Source organism: Lethenteron reissneri, chromosome 61 (assembly GCF_015708825.2).
Source record: "Lethenteron reissneri isolate LAM-NWPU_2019-01 chromosome 61, ASM1570882v1, whole genome shotgun sequence".
Lineage (NCBI taxonomy): Eukaryota > Metazoa > Chordata > Hyperoartia > Petromyzontiformes > Petromyzontidae > Lethenteron > Lethenteron reissneri.
In genome coordinates, this window is record NC_083839.1 from 3,860,919 (window position 1) to 3,884,846 (window position 23,928).

A 23,928-nucleotide genomic window follows, 5' to 3' on the forward strand; every position below is an offset into this window, starting at 1 on the left:
CTGCTGGGTCTGCCCCATGACCTCCTCCTGCACCTAGCCTGGCACAGCACTCAACCCATGGCACCTGCGGTCTGCCCCATGACCTCCTCCTGCACCTAGCCTGGCACAGCAGTCAACCCATGGCACCTGCTGGGTCTGCCCCATGACCTCCTCCTGCACCTAGCCTGGCACAGCACTCAACCCATGGCACCTGCGGTCTGCCCCATGACCTCCTCCTGCACCTAGCCTGGCACAGCAGTCAACCCATGGCACCTGCGGTCTGCCCCGTGACCTCCTCCTGCACCTAGCCTGGCACAGCACTCAACCCATGGCACCTGCGGTCTGCCCCGTGACCTCCTCCTGCCAGCAGCGAGAGTCTTCAACACTTCACGTGAGGGCCTCAAAGTGCACCTAGCCTGGTACCCCACCCCCCAATCCGCATTGTACCCCAGGAAACATCTCAACACCAAGAACAACCACCACCGCCACCACCACCACCAGCATCACCACCACCAGCACCACCACCACCACCACCGCCACCAGCACCACCACCGCCACCACCACCACCACCGCCACCACCGCCACCACCACCGCCACCACCACCACCGCCACCACCGCCACCACCACCGCCACCATCACCACCACCACCGCCTCACGCTCTGGGTGAGAACTGCGGAGCGGCATCAGGAGGAGAAGGGGCCATCGAGCGCGGAGAAGACACAGCCGGCGAATTCTCCGAATTCATCTCCCAACTTTCATCACCGCCGCCGCTTGTCTCCAACTGGAGTCTCGACTCTGGCTGCTGCTGCTGCTCCTGCTGCTGCTCCTGCTGCTGCTCCTGCTGCTGCAGCTGCTGCTGCTGCTGCGTAACAGGAGGTGACACCGCAGCCTCGCCGGCTCCGCTGACTCGTCCCGGCGACGAGATTTCGCGGTCGTCAGTTGTCGCCACCGAAGCCACCGAAGCCACCGCCACCGCCGCCACCTCTTTGTCGCGTTTCTTCTGCTTCATCCGCCGGTTCTGGAACCAGATCTTGACCTGCGCCTCGTGCAGCTGCAACGCGGCGGCCACCTCGACGCGTCGCGCACGCGTCAAGTAGCGGCTGAAGTGGAACTCCTTCTCCAGCTCGGTGAGCTGCCGCGTGCTGAAGTTGGTGCGCGGGGCGGCGCCCAGCAGAGGCACGCCGGCCACGAGGGGCAGGGAAGGGCCCACGCCACCACCACCACCGACGCCACCACCAACGCCACCACCAACGCCACCACCAATTCCACCACCACCAACAACAACAACGCCGCCGTCGCCAATGCGGTTGACCCCGCCGCAGCCGATGGGGTTAGCCGCTGCGGAGGGCAGAGAGGGCGGTGGGGGAGAGGGGATGGGGGAGGGAGGATGGGAGGGGGGATGGGGGGGAGGATGAGGGGGAGGATGGGAGGGAGGATGGGGGGGAGGATGGGGGGGATGGGAGGGAGGATGGGGGGGAGGATGGGGGGGGGGATGGGAGGGGGGATGGGATGGGAGGATGGGGAGGGAGGATGCAACACAAGCAATCATCATCGGGTACAAATGAAAGAGAAAAACACATTGTCCTGCGGAGGGAGCTGGTAGGAACGTTGGGTTGCTCGGTCAATGGCCTGCAGGGTCAACGGCGGCGTGGTGTATTCCGCAAATATGGCCGACTGTGAGGGCGGGCACAAGCCGGCGTGAGTAGGTGAAACGTTGAGTTTTATAAGGGCACCACGGGGTGACCAGCCCCTCCCCACCCAGCCCCACCCCTCCCACCCCCACCCAGCCCCACCCACCCCACCCAGCCCCTCCCCACTCACCCCACCCAGCCCCTCCCCACCCTCTCCACCCAGCCCGACCCCTCCCATGTTTGGATGCACGACGGACGGACGGACACAATAATCCCCTGTGGGCTGGTGTAACCAGGAGGTTCCTACCAGTATAAAAATTATAGATCTGTCTGCTTACTGTCTGTCTGTGAGTCTCCTGTTCTGTGTTTAATCTCTCTCTTAAACTTAGCAACCTTTGGAAGAACGTTAATCAACCAGGCAGGGTGTTGGCTGTTATGTTATCCGACTCTCTGTTGTATTACATTACATTTCTAAGTATACTAGATTTGTGTTTCTATTTCATTTGTACCCGATGATGATTGCTTGTGTTGCAATCGAAACGTCGTATGCTAGTATTTAATTTATTACTTTATCTTTCTACCGCGACTTTACCGAAAGAACCAGCGAGTAATTCCTGCAGTCACGACAGCGACAAACCAACTTGTTGTTATCATCACGTGGAAATGTCAAAGAAGCAGCCAAACACTGTTAACCCCGTGACGTTGATTCTAAATGTGGAGGGGAAAACATGGAGGTCCCGGGAAATAAACAACGCGACCACGGAGAGAGAGAGAGAGAGACACGCAAATTCCAAATATACAGCAGCAGGCGTCAGGGTCGGGATCGAACCCACGACCTCCTGTATACCAGGCGAGGTAGTTAACACCTGATAGCCACCGTGATGCCAAACGTGGTGCATTTCATCCGTAGATGCCCACCAATGCGCAAACGTGGAAGGAAAGTCAGGAAATAAACAAAACCAGCACAGGGTACACGGCCAGGCCTGGTGTGGGGAACAGGCCAGTTTACACACTCACCCACTCACTCACCCACTCACTCACCCACTCACCCACTCACTCACTCACCCACTCACTCACCCACTCACTCATTCACCCACTCACCCACTCACTCACTCACTCACCCACTCACTCACCCACTCACTCATTCACCCACTCACCCACTCACTCACCCACTCACCCACTCACCCACCCACTCACTCACTCACCCACTCACTGACTCACTCACCCACCCACTTGCACAACCACTCACTCACCCACTCACTGACCCACTCACTCACTCATTCACTCATTCACTCACCCACTCACTCACTCACCCACTCAATCACCAACTCACCCACTCACTCACCCAATCACCCACTCACTCACCCACTCACCCACTCACTCACCCACCCACTCGCACAACCACTCACTCACCCACTCACTCGGTCACCCACCCACTCCACTCACCCGCTCACTCACGCACTCACTCACCCACTCGCTCACCCACTCACTTATGCACTCAAACACTCGCTCAGAACCTGTAGGGTAAACAGCCAAGCAGTGGACAATTTACCCACCCACTCACTCACTTACTCACCCACTCCCTTGCCCACTCACTCACTCACTCCCTTACTCATTCACCCACTCACGTACCCATTCACTCACTTACTCACCCACCCACTCACTCAACCACTCACTCACTCACCCACTCCTTTACTCACTCGGCCACTCACTTACCCATTCACTCACTTACTCACCCACTCACTCACCCACTCACTCATCCACTCACTCACCCACTCACTCACTCACCCACTCACTCAATCACTCACCCACTCACCCACTCACTCACTCATCCACTCACTCACCCACTCACTCACTCACTCACCCACTCACTCACTTACTCACCCACCCACTCACTCACTCACCCACTCCTTTACTCACTCGGCCACTCACTTACCCACTCACTCACTTACTCACCCACTCACTCACCCACTCACTCACTCACTCACCCACTCACTCAATCACTCACCCACTCACCCACTCACTCACTCATCCACTCACTCACCCACTCACTCATTCACTCACTCACCCACTCACTCACTTACTCATCCACCCACTCACTCACTCACTCCCCCCCTCCTTTACTCACTCGGCCACTCACTTACCCATTCACTCACTTACTCACCCACTCACTCACCCACTCACTCATCCACTCACTCACCCACTCACTCACTCACTCACCCACTCAATCACTCACCCACTCACCCACTCACTCACTCATCCACTCACTCACCCACTCACTCACTCACTCACCCACTCACTCACTCACCCACTCACTCACTCACCCACTCACTCACTTACTCACCCACCCACTCACTCACTCACTAACCCACTCGTTTACTCACTCGGCCACTCACTTACCCACTCACTCACTTACTCACCCACTCACTCACCCACTCACTCATCCACTCACTCACCCACTCACTCACTCACTCACCCACTCACTCACTCACTCACCCACTCACCCACTCACTCACTCATCCACTCACTCACCCACTCACTCAATCACTCACTCACTCACCCACTCACTCACCCACTCACTCATCCACTCACTCACCCACTCACTCACTCACCCACTCACTCACTCACTCACCCACTCACCCACTCACTCACTCATCCACTCACTCACCCACTCACTCAATCACTCACTCACTCACCCACTCACTCACTTACTCATCCACCCACTCACTCACTCACCCACTCCTTTACTCACTCGGCCACTCACTTACCCATTCACTCACTTGCTCACCCACTCACCCACTCACTCACTCACTCACCCACTCACCCACAACACAGACTTAAATATATCACACGACTTCGATGTTCTGATGAAGAAGGCACAACACGCTGTTCCACAGTTTGGCATCTGCACTGACAATGAGTAAGGACGGCACGGGTAGCCAGCACCACACCCGGCCGCCTTTGTCTCCCTCCCAGGCACAAAGACAAAGATCTCCCCCTATCCCACCCGCTCTCCATATAGGCTCAACAGACTGTTGGGGCAAGTGCTGCTAAGTTCGTTGTCCTTCCCCTGCACCTCCGATTAACACGGTTGCCCACGTACGGCGCGAAAGAAGTTCAACTCACACACGCACATGCAGTGTAGCGAGTAGCAGCAGCAGCACCTATGAAGGCCGGCACGGCACACGAGGGGATGGGTGGCACAGCAACCACGCCCGACCGCCTTTCTCTCCCCAGTGGCCATGTTTACTACACACCGCACCAGGTGCTCATTTGAGGCTGAGTCGACCTAGGGGGAGGCCTAAGAACGGTTCAGAAAATCGTCACTACCGGTGTTGTTGGTGGCCGTGAGCGGGAATCGAACTCGGGTGGCCGAGTTTGTAGCGCAGCAGCGCGCTCACCGCTACAACACTACCACTCCCCCCACACACGCACACACACACCGCACACACACCCATGACAACACACACACCACACCCAAAACACACCACACACACAACACAAACCACACCACACACACGACACCCAACACACATACACAACACAAACCACACCACACACCACACCACACACACACCACACCACACACATCCAACATACACCCCACCACACAACCCACACACCCACCCCACACACACCACCCCACACACACCACCCCACACACCACCTCACACACACCACCCCACACACACAACACACACCACCCCAACACACCACCCCACACACACCACCCCACACACACGACCCCCCACACACTCCACCCCACACACACACCACCCCAAACCACCCCACACACACACACCACCCCCCACACACACCACCCCACACACACCACCCCACACACACACCACCCCACACACACCACCCCACACACACCACCCCACACACACCACCCCACACACACCACCCACACACACCACCCCACACACCCCACACACACCACCCCACACACACCACCCCACACACACCACCCCACACACACCACCCCACACACACCACCCACACACACCACCCACACACACCACCCACACACACCACCCACACACCCCACACACACCACCCCACACACACTACCCCACACACAGCACGCCACACACACCACCCCACACACACCACCCCACACATACCACCCCGCACACACCACCCCACACACACCACCCCACACACACCACCCCACACACACCACCCCACACACCCCACACACACCACCCCACACACACCACCCCACACACACCACCCCACACACACCACCCCACACACACCACCCCACACACACCACCCACACACACCACCCCACACACCCCACACACACCACCCCACACACACCACCCCACACACCCCACCCCACACACACCACCCCACACACACCACCCCACACACACCACCCCACACACACTACCCCACACACACCACCCCACACACCCCACACACACCACCCCACACACACTACCCCACCCCCCACACACACCCAACACACCCCAGACCCAACCCACACTCACCAGCTTTGGGCGGATTGCGCCTGACCCTCATCCAGTCGAAGGTGTGCGTCTGGAGGAAAATCGGCGAGCACGATGACTCCAACAACGACGACTCCGAAGACAACGAACACTCCGAAGACAACGAAGACGACTCTGACGACGACTCTGACGAAGTCGCCTGCGGCTCCAAGTTCGTCGACTGGAAGTCAAAAGTCGCTAGCGACAGCGGCGGCGGCGGCGGCGACAATCGCAGGCAACAGAGGCCGTAGCGAGTCGCGCCCGTGGCGAACACCGCGCCCGGCACCGTGGGAGAGTCTCGGATCGCGCGCGGATCGAGGACGGAGAAGGGGCCACGGGAGACGCGTCGGTCCGCCGAGGTGGACTCCATCGTGGTCGAGGTGGACGTCAACTCTGCGTCGAGGTAGTGGCCGCAGCCAACGGGGCCGCCGGCAACAACGCCGACGCCACCACCGTAAGCGAGTGGTGGTGGCGGCGGTGGTGGTGGTGGTGGCGGTGGTGGTGTCAGATATCCAGACTGGCACACAGCGTGGAACGGAGGAAGAGGAGGAGGGGTGGTCGTGTAGCGGTTGTGGGTCTGTTGTTGTTGATGCTGTTGGTGGTAGTGGTGGTGGTGGTTGTTGTTGTCGCTGTGGTGGTGGTTGTGTTGCTGCTGGTGGTGCTGGTGGTGGTTGTGGTGGTGGTTGATGCCAATGAAGAATCGATTCGTGCCGTCGTTCGCGCTCAGAGCGCACGCCACGTCTGGGTCGTAATGGGTCGACGCGAAGGCCGTGGACTCACTGCTGATACCACCACCACAACCACCGCCACCACCACCACCACCACCGCTGTAGTACTCCAAGAAGGAGCTCATGGTCGCATTATCCATGAGACGAGCTGCAGAAGGCCGAGACGGCGGAGCGAAATGCGTGGAACTCGCGCGCGCGAGCGAGAGAGATGAATGGATGGATGGAGATGGTTGGATGGAGGGGCAGGGTGGTGGGTGGTGGGTGGTGGTGGTTGGATGGAGGGGCAGGGTGGTGGGTGGGTGGTGGTGGTTGGATGGAGGGGCAGGGTGGGTGGGTGGTGGTGGGGGGGAGAGTTTCTCACTCTGTGCGCGCTCGCGATGGACGCGCGCGTGAGTCTGCGCGCTGCGCGTGCCCGTTGCGGTGGTATCAGCGATGTCAAGGACCAGCTTGACAGCAACCCACCCCCCCCACCCCTCCTCCACCACCACCACCCCCACAAACTCTCCTCGCTTTCATCTACCTAAAGGCAATGACAAAGATCACCCCCCACCCCTACCTCCATATCTCCTCCCGTATAGCCTCGATATGCTGTAGGGGCAAGTGCTGTTAGCGAGCAGCACCTATGAAAGCCGGCACGGCACACGAGGGGGTGGGTGGCCAACACCACAATGACACGTAGACACAAACACACGTGCACACACATACACACACGTGCACACACACACAAACACACACACAGACACAAACACACACACAGATACACACACACGTACGTGCACACACACACAAACACGTGCACACACACACGTTCACACACAGACACACACACACGTACCTGCACACACACACACAACACACAGACACACACATACGTACGTGCACACACACACAAACACGTGCACACACACACACAGACACACACACACACGTTCACACACACACACAAACACACACACAGATACACAGACACACACACACGTACGTGCACACACACACACACGTGCACACACACACTCACACGCAATCATACGCACACATATATATGCATACACACAATCACAAACAATACGGAATAGAAACACGTACATATGGACACATGGACACATTTACGAATACGGATACATATGCAGTATAGACAATATAAAAACAAATAGAAAGATCCCCCGTATAGCCTTAATAGAGTGTTGGGGCAAGTGCTGTTAGCGAGCACCTATGAAGGCCGGCACGGCACACGATGGGGTTGTCCAGCACCACGCCCGGCCGCCTTTGTCTCTCCCAACAGCACAGGGTCAGTTTGTGGCTGAGTCGACCTAAAGGGGAGCCAGGACCGGTTCTGATAATCGCCACTCGTGGTGTTTGATGGCGGTAAGAGCGCGCTAACCGCTGCGCCACCGCTCACTGCCCACCGCTCATTCATTAATCTGCTCACTCGGCGTTCCACGTGCAGACGCGCGCGGACCAATAGGAAGCCGCGTACCCCTCCCCCCTCGTCCCCCCCACCCCCTACGGAGAGGGGGGGGGGGTGCCCAGGGGATTCCCCGGAGCGCGGTGACGTCACAGGTTATGATAGGTGCTCGCAGACTCAACTGAAGTATTGTTTTAGTTAAATTTATATTTAAAGCTTTCGTGACTGCAGGGATTCATCTTCTTGGTTCTTTCGGTAAAGTCACGTAGGAGGGCAGTAATAAAAGAATAAAAAATAAAACAATAAAATAATTCTCACGACGTTTCAGACTCTGTCGCCTCGACGGACCTGGTTTTCACCTGAGGACGGCTGCTTGCGTTGTGGCCGAAACGTCGTGAAAATTATTTTATTATGTTTTATTTGTATTATTTTATTACTTCCCTTCTACGTGACTTTACCGAAAGAACCAAGAAGATGAATCCCTGCAGTCACGAAAGCTTTAAATCATATTTTATTTTCATTATTTTATTGTTTTAGTTTTTATTTCATTTTAAACCTGCTCCGCAGATGACAGCCGCTCGACGAGATGGGATGCTTCTCATCGTCGTGGTCATCACGTGGACATTGATGAGCGGCAAAAATGTCTCCAAAACGCGTGGTGACATCGATTTTTAAACGTGGAGGGAAAAAAACACAATCCACGCGACCACGGGGGGTAGAGAGAGAGAGAGACACGCAAACTCCAAATATACAGCAGGCGTCAGGGTCTGGATCGAACCCACGACCTCCTGTATACCAGGCGAGGTAGTCAACATCTCCCAGCCACCGTGATGATGATGAGAGAGACACGCAAACTCCAAATATACAGCAGCAGGCGTCAGGGTCGGGATCGAACCCACGACCTCCTGCATAGCAGGCGAGGTAGTTAACATCTCCTAGCCACCGTGATGATGATGAGAGAGAGAGACACGCAAACTCCAAATATACAGCAGCAGGCGTCAGGGTCGGGATCGAACCCACGACCTCCTGCATAGCAGGCGAGGTAGTTAACATCTCCTAGCCACCGTGATGATGATGAGAGAGAGAGACACGCAAACTCCAAATATACAGCAGCAGGCGTCAGGGTCGGGATCGAACCCACGACCTCCTGCATAGCAGGCGAGGTAGTTAACATCTCCTAGCCACCGTGATGATGATGAGAGAGAGAGACACGCAAACTACAAATATACAGCAGCAGGCGTCAGGGTCGGGATCGAACCCACGACCTCCTGGATACCAGGCGAGGTAGTTAACATCTCCTAGCCACCGTGATGATGATGAGAGAGAGAGACACGCAAACTCCAAATATACAGCAGCAGGCGTCAGGGTCGGGATCGAACCCACGACCTCCTGCATAGCAGGCGAGGTAGTTAACATCTCCTAGCCACCGCGATGATGATGAGAGAGAGAGACACGCAAACTACAAATATACAGCAGCAGGCGTCAGGGTCGGGATCGAACCCACGACCTCCTGCATAGCAGGCGAGGTAGTTAACATCTCCTAGCCACCGTGATGATGATGAGAGAGAGAGACACGCAAACTACAAATATACAGCAGCAGGCGTCAGGGTCGGGATCGAACCCACGACCTCCTGCATAGCAGGCGAGGTAGTTAACATCTCCTAGCCACCGTGATGATGATGAGAGAGAGAGACACGCAAACTACAAATATACAGCAGCAGGCGTCAGGGTCTGGATCGAACCCACGACCTCCTGCACACCAGGCGAGGTAGTTAACGGGGACTGACTGAGCGTCGATCCAAACATCCACATAACCCACTTCATGTCCCTCTCTCCCTGTGTTGTCCATCTCCTGTTGTCTCTCTCACTCACTCACTCTCTCACTCACTCTTTCACTCACTCACTCTCTCACTCACTCTCTCATTCACTCACTCTCTCACTCACTCTCTCATTCACTCAGTCACTCTCTCACTCTTTCACTCACTCTCTCATTCACTCACTCTCTCACTCACTCTCTCATTCACTCAGTCACTCTCTCATTCACTCTCTCGCTCTCTCATTCACTCACTCTCTCATTCACTCACTCTCTCATTCACTCACTCTCTCACTCTCTCGCTCTCTCATTCACTCACTCTCTCATTCACTCACTCTCTCACTCATTCACTCTCTCACTCACTCACTCTCTCATTCACTCACTCTCTCACTCACTCTCTCACTCACTCATTCACTCACTCTCTCACTCTCTCATTCACTCACTCACTTACCCACTCTCTCATTCACTCACTCTCTCACTCACTCACTCTCTCATTCACTCACTCACTCTCTCACTCACTCACTCTCTCACTCACTCTCTCACTCACTCACTCACTCTCTCATTCACTCAGTCACTCTCTCATTCACTCACTCACTCACACTCTCACTCACTCACTCTATCACTCACTCTATCACTCACTCTCTCACTCACTCACTCTCTCACTCACTCACTCTCTCATTCACTCACTCTCTCATTCACTCTCTCATTCATTCACTCTCTGACTCATTCACTCACTCTCTCATTCACTCACTCTCTCATTCACTCTCTCACTCACTCTCTCACTCTCTCATTCACTCAGTCACTCTCTCATTCACTGACTCACTGACTCTCTCACTCACTCTCTCACTCTCTCATTCACTCAGTCACTCTCTCATTCACTCACTCACTCACACTCTCACTCACTCACTCTTCCACTCACTCACTCTCTCACTCACTCTCTTATTCACTCACTCTCTCACTCTTTCACTCACTCTCTCACTCTCTCACTCACTCTCTCACTCACTCTTTCTCCCACTCATTCTCTCACTCACTCACTATCTCACTCACTCTCTCACTCACTCACTCTCTCACTCTCTCATTCACTCAGTCACTCTCTCATTCACTCACTCACTGACTCTCTCACTCACTCTCTCACTCTCTCATTCACTCAGTCACTCTTTCATTCACTCACTCACTCACTCTCTCACCTCTCTCTCTCGTTGATCACCCCCCACCTCCTCACCCTCCCCCGGCCCCCTCCCCCGCCCCCTCCCACCACCAGCTCGCACCGTCACCCCCCGTGGTACCGTTTGAAGGCTGACTGGCACACACACAAGGACAAAGAACCCCCGTGTAGCCTTAACAGACTGTAGGGGCAAGTGCTGTTTGCGAGTAGCACCTATGAAGGCCGGAACGGTACACGAGGGGGTGGGTGGCCAGCACCACGCCCGACCGCCTTTGTCTCCCCAGTGGCGATGTTTACACACCGCACCAGGTACTCATTTCGGCACACACACACACACGTGCACACACACACACACGTGCATACAAACAAAGACATACACATTCAGATACATAGATACATATACACATACATACAAACACGTGCAGACACACAGACACATATACAAAGACATACAGACACATACATGCAGACATGTATGTGTCTGTATGTGTCTGTGGTGGCTAACAGGACTTGCAGGGGCAAGTGCTGTTAGCGAGTAGCACCTATGAAGGCCGGAACGGCACACGAGGGGGCGGGTGGCCATACCCCTCACACACACACACACACCTCTCACACACACACACACCCTCATACACACACACACGCCCTTACACACACCCCACACACACCCCCACACACACCACCCACACCACACACCCCACACACACACACGCCCTTACACACACGCCCTTGCACACACATCCCACACACACACACACCACACACACACCCCACCCACACCACACACCCCACACACACACCTCACACACACACCCCACACACACACACGCCCCACACACACACACCACCCACACCCCACACACCACACACACACACACCTCACACACACACCCCACACACACACACCCCACACACACACCCCACACACACACACCACACACACACCCCACACACACCCCCCACACACACTCCATCCCCCACACACACACACACCCCACACACACACCCCACACACACACCACGCACACACCCCACACACACACCACACACACCACACACACCACACACACGCCCGCTCCCCCACACACAAACCCCACACACCCCACACACACACACCCCACACACACACCACACACCCCACACACACACCACACACACACTCCCCCCCCCCACACACACACACCCCACACACACCCCCCACACACACACACCACACACACACCCCACACACACACCACACACACGACACACACACCACACACACACTCCCCCCCCCACACACATACACACCCCACACACCCCACACACACACCCCACACACACACCACACACACCACACATACCACACACACACCACACACCCCCCCCACACACACACACCCCACACACCCCACACACCCCCCACAAACCCCACACACCCACCACACACACACCACACACACACCCCACACACACACCACACACACCACGCACCCCACACACACACCACACACACACACCACACACACACACCACACACACACACCACACACACCACACACACACACACACCCCACACACACACACACCCCACACACACACCACACACATACCCCACACACATACCCCACACACACACCCCACACACACCCCACACACACACACCCCACACACACCCCACACACACCCCACACACACACACCCCACACACACCCCACACACACACACCCCCACACACACACACACTCCACACACACACCCTACACACACACTCCACACACACACCCCACACACACACCACACACACGCACCCTTACACACACATATCCCACACACACACACTCCACACACCCCATACACATACCCCACACACACACCCCCACACACCCCACACACACCCCACACACACCACACACACACTCCACACACACACCCCACACACACACTTACACACACCTCACACACACTCACACCCCACACCACACACACACTTCACCCCCCACACACACACTTACACACACCTCACACACACACACCTCACACACACCCCACACACACCCCACACCCCCCCCCCACACACACCCCACGCACACACACCCCACACACACCACACACACACCCCACACCCCCCACCCTCCCCCTCACACACACACCCCACACACACCCCCCCACACACACACCCCACACACACCCCCCCCCCCACACACCCCCACCCCACACACACACACCCCACACACATACCCCACACACACACACCCCACACACACACCCCACCCTCCCCCTCCCACACACACACACCCCAAACACACCCCACACACCCCACACACCCCCCCCACACACACACCCCACACACACCCCCCACACACCCCCCCCCCCCACACACACACACCCCACGCACCCCCACCCTCCCCCTCACGGCTTCCCGGGCCCGCCGCTTGCTCCGCGGGGTATCTGTCACGGCGAGAGAGTTTACATCGAAATCACCTCCTCCTCTGACGCCCTTCAGAGCAGCCCCCCCATCCACCACCACCACCCCCCTTAGCCCCCCCCCCAGCCCCCCAGCATCCCTTTAAAGCCCACCGCTAATCCGTGACCCCGTTGTAATCCGGCCATCAGAGTTCACGCATCGGACACCGCACTACGGGAGATATAGGTTATCAATAGCCACGTGGGTGACTGACATCGACTCCCACCCCCCCCCCCCTCCGATCCCATCGTCTTTTGTGAGTCGCCTAGGTCAGTGGTGGGAAATTCCACGTTCCTATGGCGGGCTTGCGCGGGCCGGTCGGGTGTTGTAAAACTGAGATGGGAGGGATGATGGGGCGGAGAGAATGAACGAGGCACGGGGCGTGTGATCTCGCTGAGCATCTGAGTCGTCCGCGAGAGAAACACGTGACATTTACAACACATTTTTTGTTCCTGGGTAGCAAGCGTTAATTTCGTAATCGCTTATGCCTAAAAAGTATAGAGACAGCTTTTCTTAGAGCCTAGTCTCCATTGGTGTTGGACCAGATGACGCCAAAAGGCGTATCATTAACATTATCAGAGTTGTTTCTTTTTGTTTGCATTTCGACTGCTTGTGTTGTGGTTATTGCAAACATGATGCCTTGTATAAAGGTGTCAGTTTTGTACCAGTTGAAAGGGTAAAAACCTACTACTATGAACTGGTGGGTATTTATACTACTATTTATATTACTGGAAAGTTCTGGAATGTTCTAGAAGTTACTCCAAGTTGACTCAGCACTGGATCTATCTGGAATGTTCTGGAAAATAGGTAAATTTCAAAATGTCACTGTCCTGGTCACAAACGCAAAATTTTTGTGGAATAATAGTCATTTCCTCTACTCTCGAGACATAAGCAATTAGGAAATAACACTTACTATCATCATCATCAGCAGCAGCAGCATCATCAGCCGTGGTGAACCCACTGATGTCTTGAAAGCCTTCCCCATCATCATCAGCAGCAGCATCAGCCATATTCAATCCACTGCCAGACGAAAACCTAACCATCATCAGCCGTGGTAAACCCACTGATGTCTTGAAAGCCTTCCCCATCATCATCAGCAGCAGCATCAGCCGTGGTGAACCCACTGATGTCTTGAAAGCCTTCCCCATCATCATCAGCAGCAGCAGCATCAGCCATGTTCAATCCACTGCCGGACGAAGACTACAGCATCATCAGCCGTGGTAACCCCACTGATGTCTTGAAAGCCTTCCCCATCATCATCAGCAGCAGCATCAGCCATATTCAATCCACTGCCAGACGAAAACCTAACCATCATCAGCCGTGGTAAACCCACTGATGTCTTGAAAGCCTTCCCCATCATCATCAGCAGCAGCATCAGCCGTGGTGAACCCACTGATGTCTTGAAAGCCTTCCCCATCATCATCAGCAGCAGCAGCATCAGCCATGTTCAATCCACTGCCGGACGAAGACTACAGCATCATCAGCCGTGGTAACCCCACTGATGTCTTGAAAGCCTTCCCCATCATCATCAGCAGCAGCATCAGCCATGTTCAATCCACTGCCGGACGAAAACCTAACCATCATCAGCCGTGGTAAACCCACTGATGTCTTGAAAGCCTTCCCCATCATCATCAGCAGCAGCATCATCAGCCGTGGTGAACTCACTGATGTCTTGAAAGCCTTCCCCATCATCATCAGCAGCAGCAGCATCAGCCATGTTCAATCCACTGCCGGACGAAGACTACAGCATCATCAGCCGTGGTAACTCCACTGATGTCTTGAAAGCCTTCCCCATCATCATCATCAGCAGCAGCATCAGCCATGTTCAATCCACTGCCGGACGAAAACCTAACCATCATCAGCCGTCGTAAACCCACTGATGTCTTGAAAGCCTTCCCCATCATCATCAGCAGCAGCATCATCAGCCGTGGTGAACTCACTGATGTCTTGAAAGCCTTCCCCATCATCATCAGCAGCAGCATCATCAGCCGTGGAAAACCCACTGATGTCTTGAAAGCCTTCCCCATCATCATCAGCAGCAGCATCGTCAGCAGCAGCATCATCAGCCGTGGAAAACCCAGTGATGTTTTGAAGGCCTCCCCATGATCATCACCAGCCTTGGTCAATCCACTGCTGGATGGAGGCCTCCCTACCCAAAGCCACCGACAACTCTCACGATCATCCGATTCCACGGCTCCGTCTCCTCCTCGGTGGTGGCGTCCTTTGGAAGGGCGTTCCATTCCGTTGACTGCCACTCCGTTCCTGGTCTTGACCGTCTGTCATCATCGCCACCTTTACATTTCTTAACAGTTTGGATGATGATTATTGAGGTCGTGTTATTAGAATTACGTATTATTAGAATTGCGTATTATTAGAATTACGTATTATTCCAATCCAAAGCGCGCGTCGATAACAATTAATAATTAATTCGTATATTCTTGGTTCTTTCGGTATAGTCACGTAGAAGGGAAATAAAAAAATAATAAAAATAAAACATAATAAAATACAATTCTCACGACGTTTCGGCCACAACGCAAGCAGCCGTCCTCAGGTGAAGAACATGTCTGTCGGAAAGACAGCGTCCGAATGACTTTTATTTTATTATGTTAAATCTATAATTAATTATGAATCATAATTAATCATCATCGGGATCAATGGGCAGGTAGTTGCCGCTGCATGTTAATTGGCCCTTCCCACTTTTGACAAAAAATTTTGTGATTATCATCATCATCAATATGACAATTTTTAATCACAAATCAACATTAATCCACTGCTGAATTAACGTATACACAAACCGTGTTCGCCACCGGGGGGGGAGGGGAGGGGGGGTTGTTTGACCATACTTCACCACGCTGGTCACGTTTGTGCTGTGCACGCGGTTACCACCACGGGTGCAGGGTGAACACTCGGCTCCCCCCCAACCCCATCCCCCCATGGGATGTGACAAGCGGCTAATTAGAGGGCCAATTAACGCAAACGCGATAGAACGAGTATCGATCCCGGATCAGAGATCAAAGTTGCGACATCATCATTGACGTCCATCTGCTCCCTTGCCCCCCTCCCCTCCTCCTCCTCGCTCTCCCTTAACTCTCCCCACGCTATTGGAACCTCATTTGCCAGTAAAAAACTATGATAATAGTTTTTTTACCCTTCTAACTGGCAACAAAACTTACACTTTCTTTACAAGGAGTCATGTTTGCATAGACCACAATACCTGCAGTCATAATGCAAACAAAAAACATAACTCTGATAATGTATGCACTGTGTTTAAAGTTGATTGGTCCACACCCGAGACAGCTTTCCTTAGAGCCTAGTCTCACATGGTGTTGGACCAGATGACGCCAAAAGGCGCACAACTCAAAGACAACGCACCATCAGAGTATGAGAGCTCGGGGTAAAGCATTTACACCATTGTAACCTCATTTGCCAGTAGAAAAATATGATAATTGTTTTTTTACCCTTCTATCTGGCAACAAAACTGACACCTTGGTTACAAGGAGTCATGTTTGCATTGACCACAATACCTGCAGTCGTAATGCAAACAGAAAACATAACTCTGATGATGTATGCACTGTCCTTGAAGTTGATTGGGTTGGTCCAACACCATGTGAGACTGGGCTCTAAGGAAAGCTGTTTCGGGTGTGGACCAATCAACTTCAAGGACAGTGCACACATTATCAGAGTTGTGTTTTTTGTTTGCATTATCACTGCAGGTATTGTGGTCTATGCAAGCATGACTCCTTGTAAAAAATGTGTCAGTTTTGTTGCCAGATAGAAGGGTAAAAAAACAGTTATCATATTTTTTTACTGGCAAATAAGGTTCCAATGGTGTAAATGCTTACCACGAGCTCTCATACTCTGATGGTGCATTGCCTTTGAGTTGTGCGCCTTTTGGCGTCATCTGGTCCAACACCATGTGAAACTAGGCTCTATGGAAAGCTGTCTCGGGTGTGGATCAATCAACTTCAAGGACAGTGCATACATTACCAGAGTTATGTTTTTTGTTTGCATTATGACTGCAGGTATTGTGGTCTATGCAAACATGACTCCTTGTAAAAAAATGCGTCAGTTTTGTTGCCAGATAGAAGGATAAAAAAACAATTATCTCCCCATGCTCTCTCCCCTTGAGTTCCTTCATTTCTCATGCGTTTAATTCGCTCTCTCTCTCGCGTCCATCTCCCATGATTTCCATGAACTCTCTCCCCTTCCCATCGGCACCCTCCCCCCGTCTCTCTCTCTCTCACGGCTGCTCTGTGGAGCTTCAAGTGTTCAGGGGCCTGCTCAAGGCGCGGCTCCGGCTGGAGCACGCCATGTACCACACACGTGTCGATGATGTGCACGTCTTCTTCTGTGTGTCTCTGTCTCCCTCTCTCTGTGTCTCTGTGTCTCTGTCTCTCTCTGTGTCTCTGTCTCTCCCTGTGTCTCTGTCTCTCTCTGCTCAAGGCGCGGCTCCGGCTGGAGCACGCCATGTACCACACACGTGTCGGTGATGTGCACGTCTTCTTCTGTGTGTCTCTGTCTCTCTCTCTGTGTGTCTCTGTCTCTCTCCGTGTCTCTGTCTCTCTCTGTGTCTCTGTCTCTCTCTGTGTGTCTCTGTCTCTCTCTGTGTCTCTGTCTCTCTCTGTGTCTCTGTCTCTCTCTGCTCAAGGCGCGGCTCCGGCTGGAGCACGCCATGTACCACACACATGTCGGTGATGTGTCTCTGTCTCTCTCTCTGTGTGTCTCTGTCTCTCTCTGTGTCTCTGTCTCTCTCTGTGTGTCTCTGTCTCTCTCTGTGTCTCTGTCTCTCTCTGTGTGTCTCTGTTTCTCTCTGTGTCTCTCTCTCTCTCTGTGTCTCTGTCTCTCTCTGTGTGTCTCTGTCTCTCTCTGTGTGTCTCTGTCTCTCTGTATCTCTGTCTCTCTCTGTGTCTGTCTCTCTCTGCTCAAGGCGCGGCTCCGGCTGGAGCACGCCATGTACCACACACGTGTCGGTGATGTGCACGTCTTCTTCTGTGTGTCTCTGTCTCCCTCTCTCTGTGTCTCTGTGTCTCTGTCTCTCTCTGTGTCTCTGTCTCTCTCTGTGTCTCTGTCTCTCTCTGCTCAAGGCGCGGCTCCGGCTGGAGCACGCCATGTACCACACACGTGTCGGTGATGTGCATGTCTTCTTCTGTGTGTCTCTGTCTCTCTCTCTGTGTCTCTGTCTCTCTCTGTGTCTCTGTCTCTCTCTGCTCAAGGCGCGGCTCCGGCTGGAGCACGCCATGTACCACACACGTGTCGGTGATGTGCACGTCTTCTTCTGTGTGTCTCTGTCTCCCTCTCTCTGTGTCTCTGTGTCTCTGTCTCTCTCTGTGTCTCTGTCTCTCTCTGTGTCTCTGTCTCTCTCTGTGTCTGTCTCTCTCTGCTCAAGGCGCGGCTCCGGCTGGAGCACGCCACGTGCCACACACGTGTCGGTGATGTGCAGCGCGTCTTCTTCGAGCGCTGGGGAGCCGGACAAGCCCCTCTCTGCACCAGCGTGGACGGCATCCTCGTGTTCACCTTCTGAAGCGCTCGCTCGTCACCGTGGCGTGCGCGATGACCACCACCACCACCACAACCACCACTACAACCACCACAACCACCACTACCACAACCACCACAACCACCACCACCACAACCACCACCACCACAACCACCACTACCACAACCACCACAACCACCACCACCACAACCACCACCACCACGTGACTTTTCTTTCGTGTTGTGCGCGGTGCATTTAGCGCCACAGCGCGTGGATTTGTAGCGTTAATTTGTGTTGCTGGTGACTTTGTGCGTTTCATATCGGAATCGCCTCCAGTGCTGTTGCTGCTGCTGGCGGCAATAAAAGTTGTTTAAAAGTAAAACGTCTCTCTCTGTCCATCTCTCTCCCTCTGGTCAGCCTCGTCTATCTCCACGCCCGGTCCTCCTTTGTATCCCCAGAGGCAGCACCTGGGTGCTCTACTTGTGGCTGAGTCGACCCAGAGGGAGCACAGCACCCGGTTCAGATAATTGTCGTCAACGTGAGCGCGAATCGAACTCGGGTCGCCGCGATTCGTTGGAAACTAGCGCTTGCCACACGGTACACAAAGACAAAGATCCCCCGTGTAGCCTTGACAGACTGTAGGGGCAAGTGCTGTTAGCGAGCACCTATGAAGGCCAGAACGGTACACGAGGGGGTGGGTGGCCAGCACCACGCCCGACCGCCTTTGTCTCCCCAGTGGCGATGTTTACACACCGCACCAGGTACTCATTTGAGGCTGAGTCGACGTAGGGGAGACCCAGGACCGGTTCAGATAATCGTCAATGGGTGTTTGCCGCGAGCAGGTATCGAACCCGGGTCGCCAGGCTCGTAGCGCAGACACACACACACGCGCGCAAAACACCACAATTCTTAGCCATAATTTAAGTTTATTTTTTTTTATTTTTGTTGCATGGAATAATTCTTCAAATTCAGAACCACCAAGAGTCTGGACAGTCCACGACGAATATTGCTGCCTCGCTAATTGACCACGCTCGCAACGTGATTGCATAAAATCGCGAACTCAGATAACGGACAAATCAAACAAGGTGTTTCCACCTTTCAGCGAACGAACGAACGAACGAACGCGGTTAGACTCCCTCCGTGATGTCCGACGCTTGCGCTGCACGCGCCTGCCTTACGAAGTCAGGAAGGCTTTAACCGACCTAAGAAGTTCCCGCGGCATGAGGAGCGAGGGCGAAACGTCTGGACATCATCGTCCCGAAACAACGACGTGGCGTTTCAGTTTTTTTTTTCCGCGTATTTTATTCCAAAGAGAATTGTGGCCCACGTATTCGGAATGATTTTGGAATGATTCGGGACTTCTTGAGTTGATGATTTGGATTGAGAGAGGCAGAGATCTGTAGGTGAGAGGGGTTCAGGGTGGGGGTGACATCACACAGAGGCCACGTGGTTTACGGGAGGGTTAGGCTGATTTAGAGAGATAACGATAGTGACGTCAGCCGATGCCACGTGACATCATTTTTTGTGTAAGCACAACAACAATAACCAACCGGTGACACAGTGTGTGACGTCAAATTATCGGAACCATCCGAATTAACTTGTTTTTTTAAAATCCTTTATATTAAGTTCGCTTGCTTGCTTGCTTGCGTGCTTGCTTGCTTACGACCGTACAAACCTTTCGGTCGTTTTTTAACCCACTTCCCGTGATCCAATCGAGCTGACATTTTGCACACAGACTCGTTGTGCGAGACAATTAATGTTCGTGAAAAAAAAATGTTTACACTGTTTAGGGAAAACTAATTAAATATTTAATTACCAATTGTTTAATACTGCAGACAATCATCTGACCCATAGGTGGCAGCCATCTCAAGCCAGAGGACGAGATGACTCTAGCCGCCACGCATATAAAGGATTTATAGTGAAAACTTTGTTTTTACGGGTTATACTTATTTCTAATTCTCACCCCTTCCCATCTGGGATGGTCCTGAAACATTTTTCACCAGACCAACCGATCTTCTTGGTTCTTTCGGTAAAGTCACGTAGAAGGGAAATAATATAATAATAAAACTAAAACATAATAAAAATAATGTTATTTTAATAATAATATAATACAAATTAAACACAATAAATTAAAATGTTATTAATTTTTTTAATGTTTTATTTTTATTCTTTTATTATTTCCCTTCTACGTGACTTTACCGAAGAACCAAGAAGATGAATCCCTGCAGTCACGAAAGAAGCTTTAAATCGAAACAGACCAGCCGAGTTTATGAAATGTATTCGATTTTAAATCTTTAAAAAATTAATTGATATCGGAAAATCGGGAAGGATGTTTATCCACGCAAAGTATCTTCCCAAAAGGTTATATATTGTACTCCTCTTGCCTCTCTCTCTCACCTCGTATTGTGTTGCATATATTATCTCAATAAATATAAATAATAATAATTATACTCTAAACGATATTGTCAAATAACACTGTCGATTGATTAACGAGGATTACTTTCCGATTGCAAACAACCACCTGTGCACTTTGATTTCATAAAGTATATTATATATATACCCTGTATATTTACGTTTATGTACATATATGTATACATATAAATATTGGGGGGGGGGGGGGGGGCGTGGGTTGAAGGGAAGAAGAGGGCAGAGGAGATTGGGCGAGCGGTGGTGCAGTGGTTAGCGCACCGCGCTAGAGACCCGGCCACCTGAGTTTGACTCCCGACTGCGGCGACAACATCGACTAGGCGAGTGGTGATATCCAAACGGGTCCTTGCCCATTTAAAACATCTTAAGGCTTGCAGCCATTCCACGCCGCTGCATGCGTTGTATTTATTTGTTTATTTGATAAAATAATTGTGTAAGCTGCTTCTCACCCAAGTTGACTTCCTACAAAGCGACTTCATTTGAAGTTGTGCACGACGTGTCACGGGATGACATCCTTTGCCGGTATCAATACAACGGGAGGTGTTCAAGATGTCCGAACAACAAATATGAATATTTTTTTGCAAGAAATCAAGTAGTGAACTAATCAATCGCAGCATTTTGCGGTGAACATGTCAACAAACGTGGCCCTATACTAGTTGGTTCTTTCGGTAAAGTCACGTAGGTACAAAATAAAACACATTCCTGCGGAGGGAGCTGGTAGGAACGTCGGGTTGCTCGGTCAATGGCCAGGGTCAACGGCGGCGTGGTGTATTCCGCAAATATGCCCGACTGTGAGGGCGGGCACAAGCCGGCGTGAGGAGGTTAAACGTTGAGTTTTATAAGGGCACCACGGGGTGACCAGCCCCTCCCCCACCCAGCCCCTCCCCTCCCTCCCTCCCACCCCCCACCCTCTCCACCCTCCCTACCCAGCCCCTCCCCACCCTCCCTACCCTCCCCTCCCCACCCAGCCCCACCCCTCCCATTTTTGGATGCACGACGGACGGACGGACACAATAATCCCCTGTGGGCTGGTGTAACCAGGAGGTTCCTACCAGTGTTATATTTGTTTGTTTGCAAGTTCACAACTAGTGGTGCGTGTGTGGTTAGCGCAGACGATGCCTCGCAAAGAAGTATTTATTGTTTCAACATCTTAACACCACCTGTTAAATTGCCAAAACGGGTAAAACCCATTGTTATTTTTCAACTACAAAAAGACCATTTAGAAAATGTGGCTGCTATAAAATTTCCACGCGATGGGCGACTTTGTTGAAGCTATCAATTGTGGCCAGCTCGCTTCTGAAAAATAAGTCACGAAAGCCTTCTCCTGGTGGAGCCCGGGGTGCAGCTCCACCCGCGGGGTAGTACAGGGGAATCGGACACGATCCGTGTGTGAACCACCAACCCTCGCTGCTACTGCTGCCGCCTCCACAGCGCCGGGTCAAAGGCAGCCACATGCAGCAGCGTAGCTACCTAGCACCACCGCCACCACCACCGCCACCACCGCTGCCACTACCAAAGCAACCACCACCACCGCCACCACCACCACCGCTGCCACTACCAAAGCCACCACCACCACCGCCGCCACCACCGTCGCCACCACCACCGCTACCACTACCGCTGCCACCACCACCACCACCGCTGCCACTACCAAAGCAACCACCACCACCGCTACCACCGCCGCTGTTACCACCACCGCTACCATTACCACCGCTATGACCGCCACCACCACTACCGCTACCACCACCGCCGTTACCACCGTGACCACCATGACCACCACCGCCACCGTGACCACCACCACCACCGCCACCACCACCGCCACCACCATCTCCGCTACCATTTCCACCGCTACCGCCACCACCACCGCCACCACCACCGTCACCGCCACCGTCACCACCACCGCCACCACCGCTACCGCCGCCACCACTGCCACCACCGCCCACCCGGCTAGATGCACAATCCTCAAACCCTGCAAGTGTACGCGTGCAATAAATAAATAATAAATACGCCCACAACAAAACCAAAACAAGTCGCTCACCGCGGGGCCTCTCCACGAGCCGTGGCCGTGGGAGGTCCCCACACTTTGCCCCACCACGCCACACGCACCAACACCACCCCCCCCCACCTTTACCCATTGATTTAAGCTGCCACGCCGGGAGATACGAATCGAAACCGCCAACACGGACAAGCTGCCCGCACGACGTAGACCTCGACGATTGCTACGAAGAGAACAAAACCCATCGCTGCTACCCCGCACTTTGACATATTTCATTGTAACGATAATGATGGCCCTTTTGCATAGCCCCACCCACCCGGCCACCAGCACCGCCCCCTTTCACATGGCCCCCACCCACCCGGCCACTAG

The 23,928-nt window shown here is 53.4% G+C and overlaps 1 protein-coding gene across 1 annotated transcript; it reads right to left on the reverse strand.

Moving 5' to 3' along the window:
• Positions 1-631: 631 nt before the first annotated feature.
• Positions 632-6,974, reverse strand: LOC133358355 (homeobox protein Hox-A1-like). The gene is made up of 2 exons (XM_061576652.1): positions 6,110-6,974; positions 632-1,317 (listed from the first exon to the last, which is right to left on the reverse strand). Exons 1-2 carry the CDS (start codon positions 6,972-6,974, stop codon positions 632-634), a joined length of 1,551 nt encoding a protein of 516 aa, XP_061432636.1.
• Between the last annotated feature and the right edge of the window lie 16,954 nt (positions 6,975-23,928).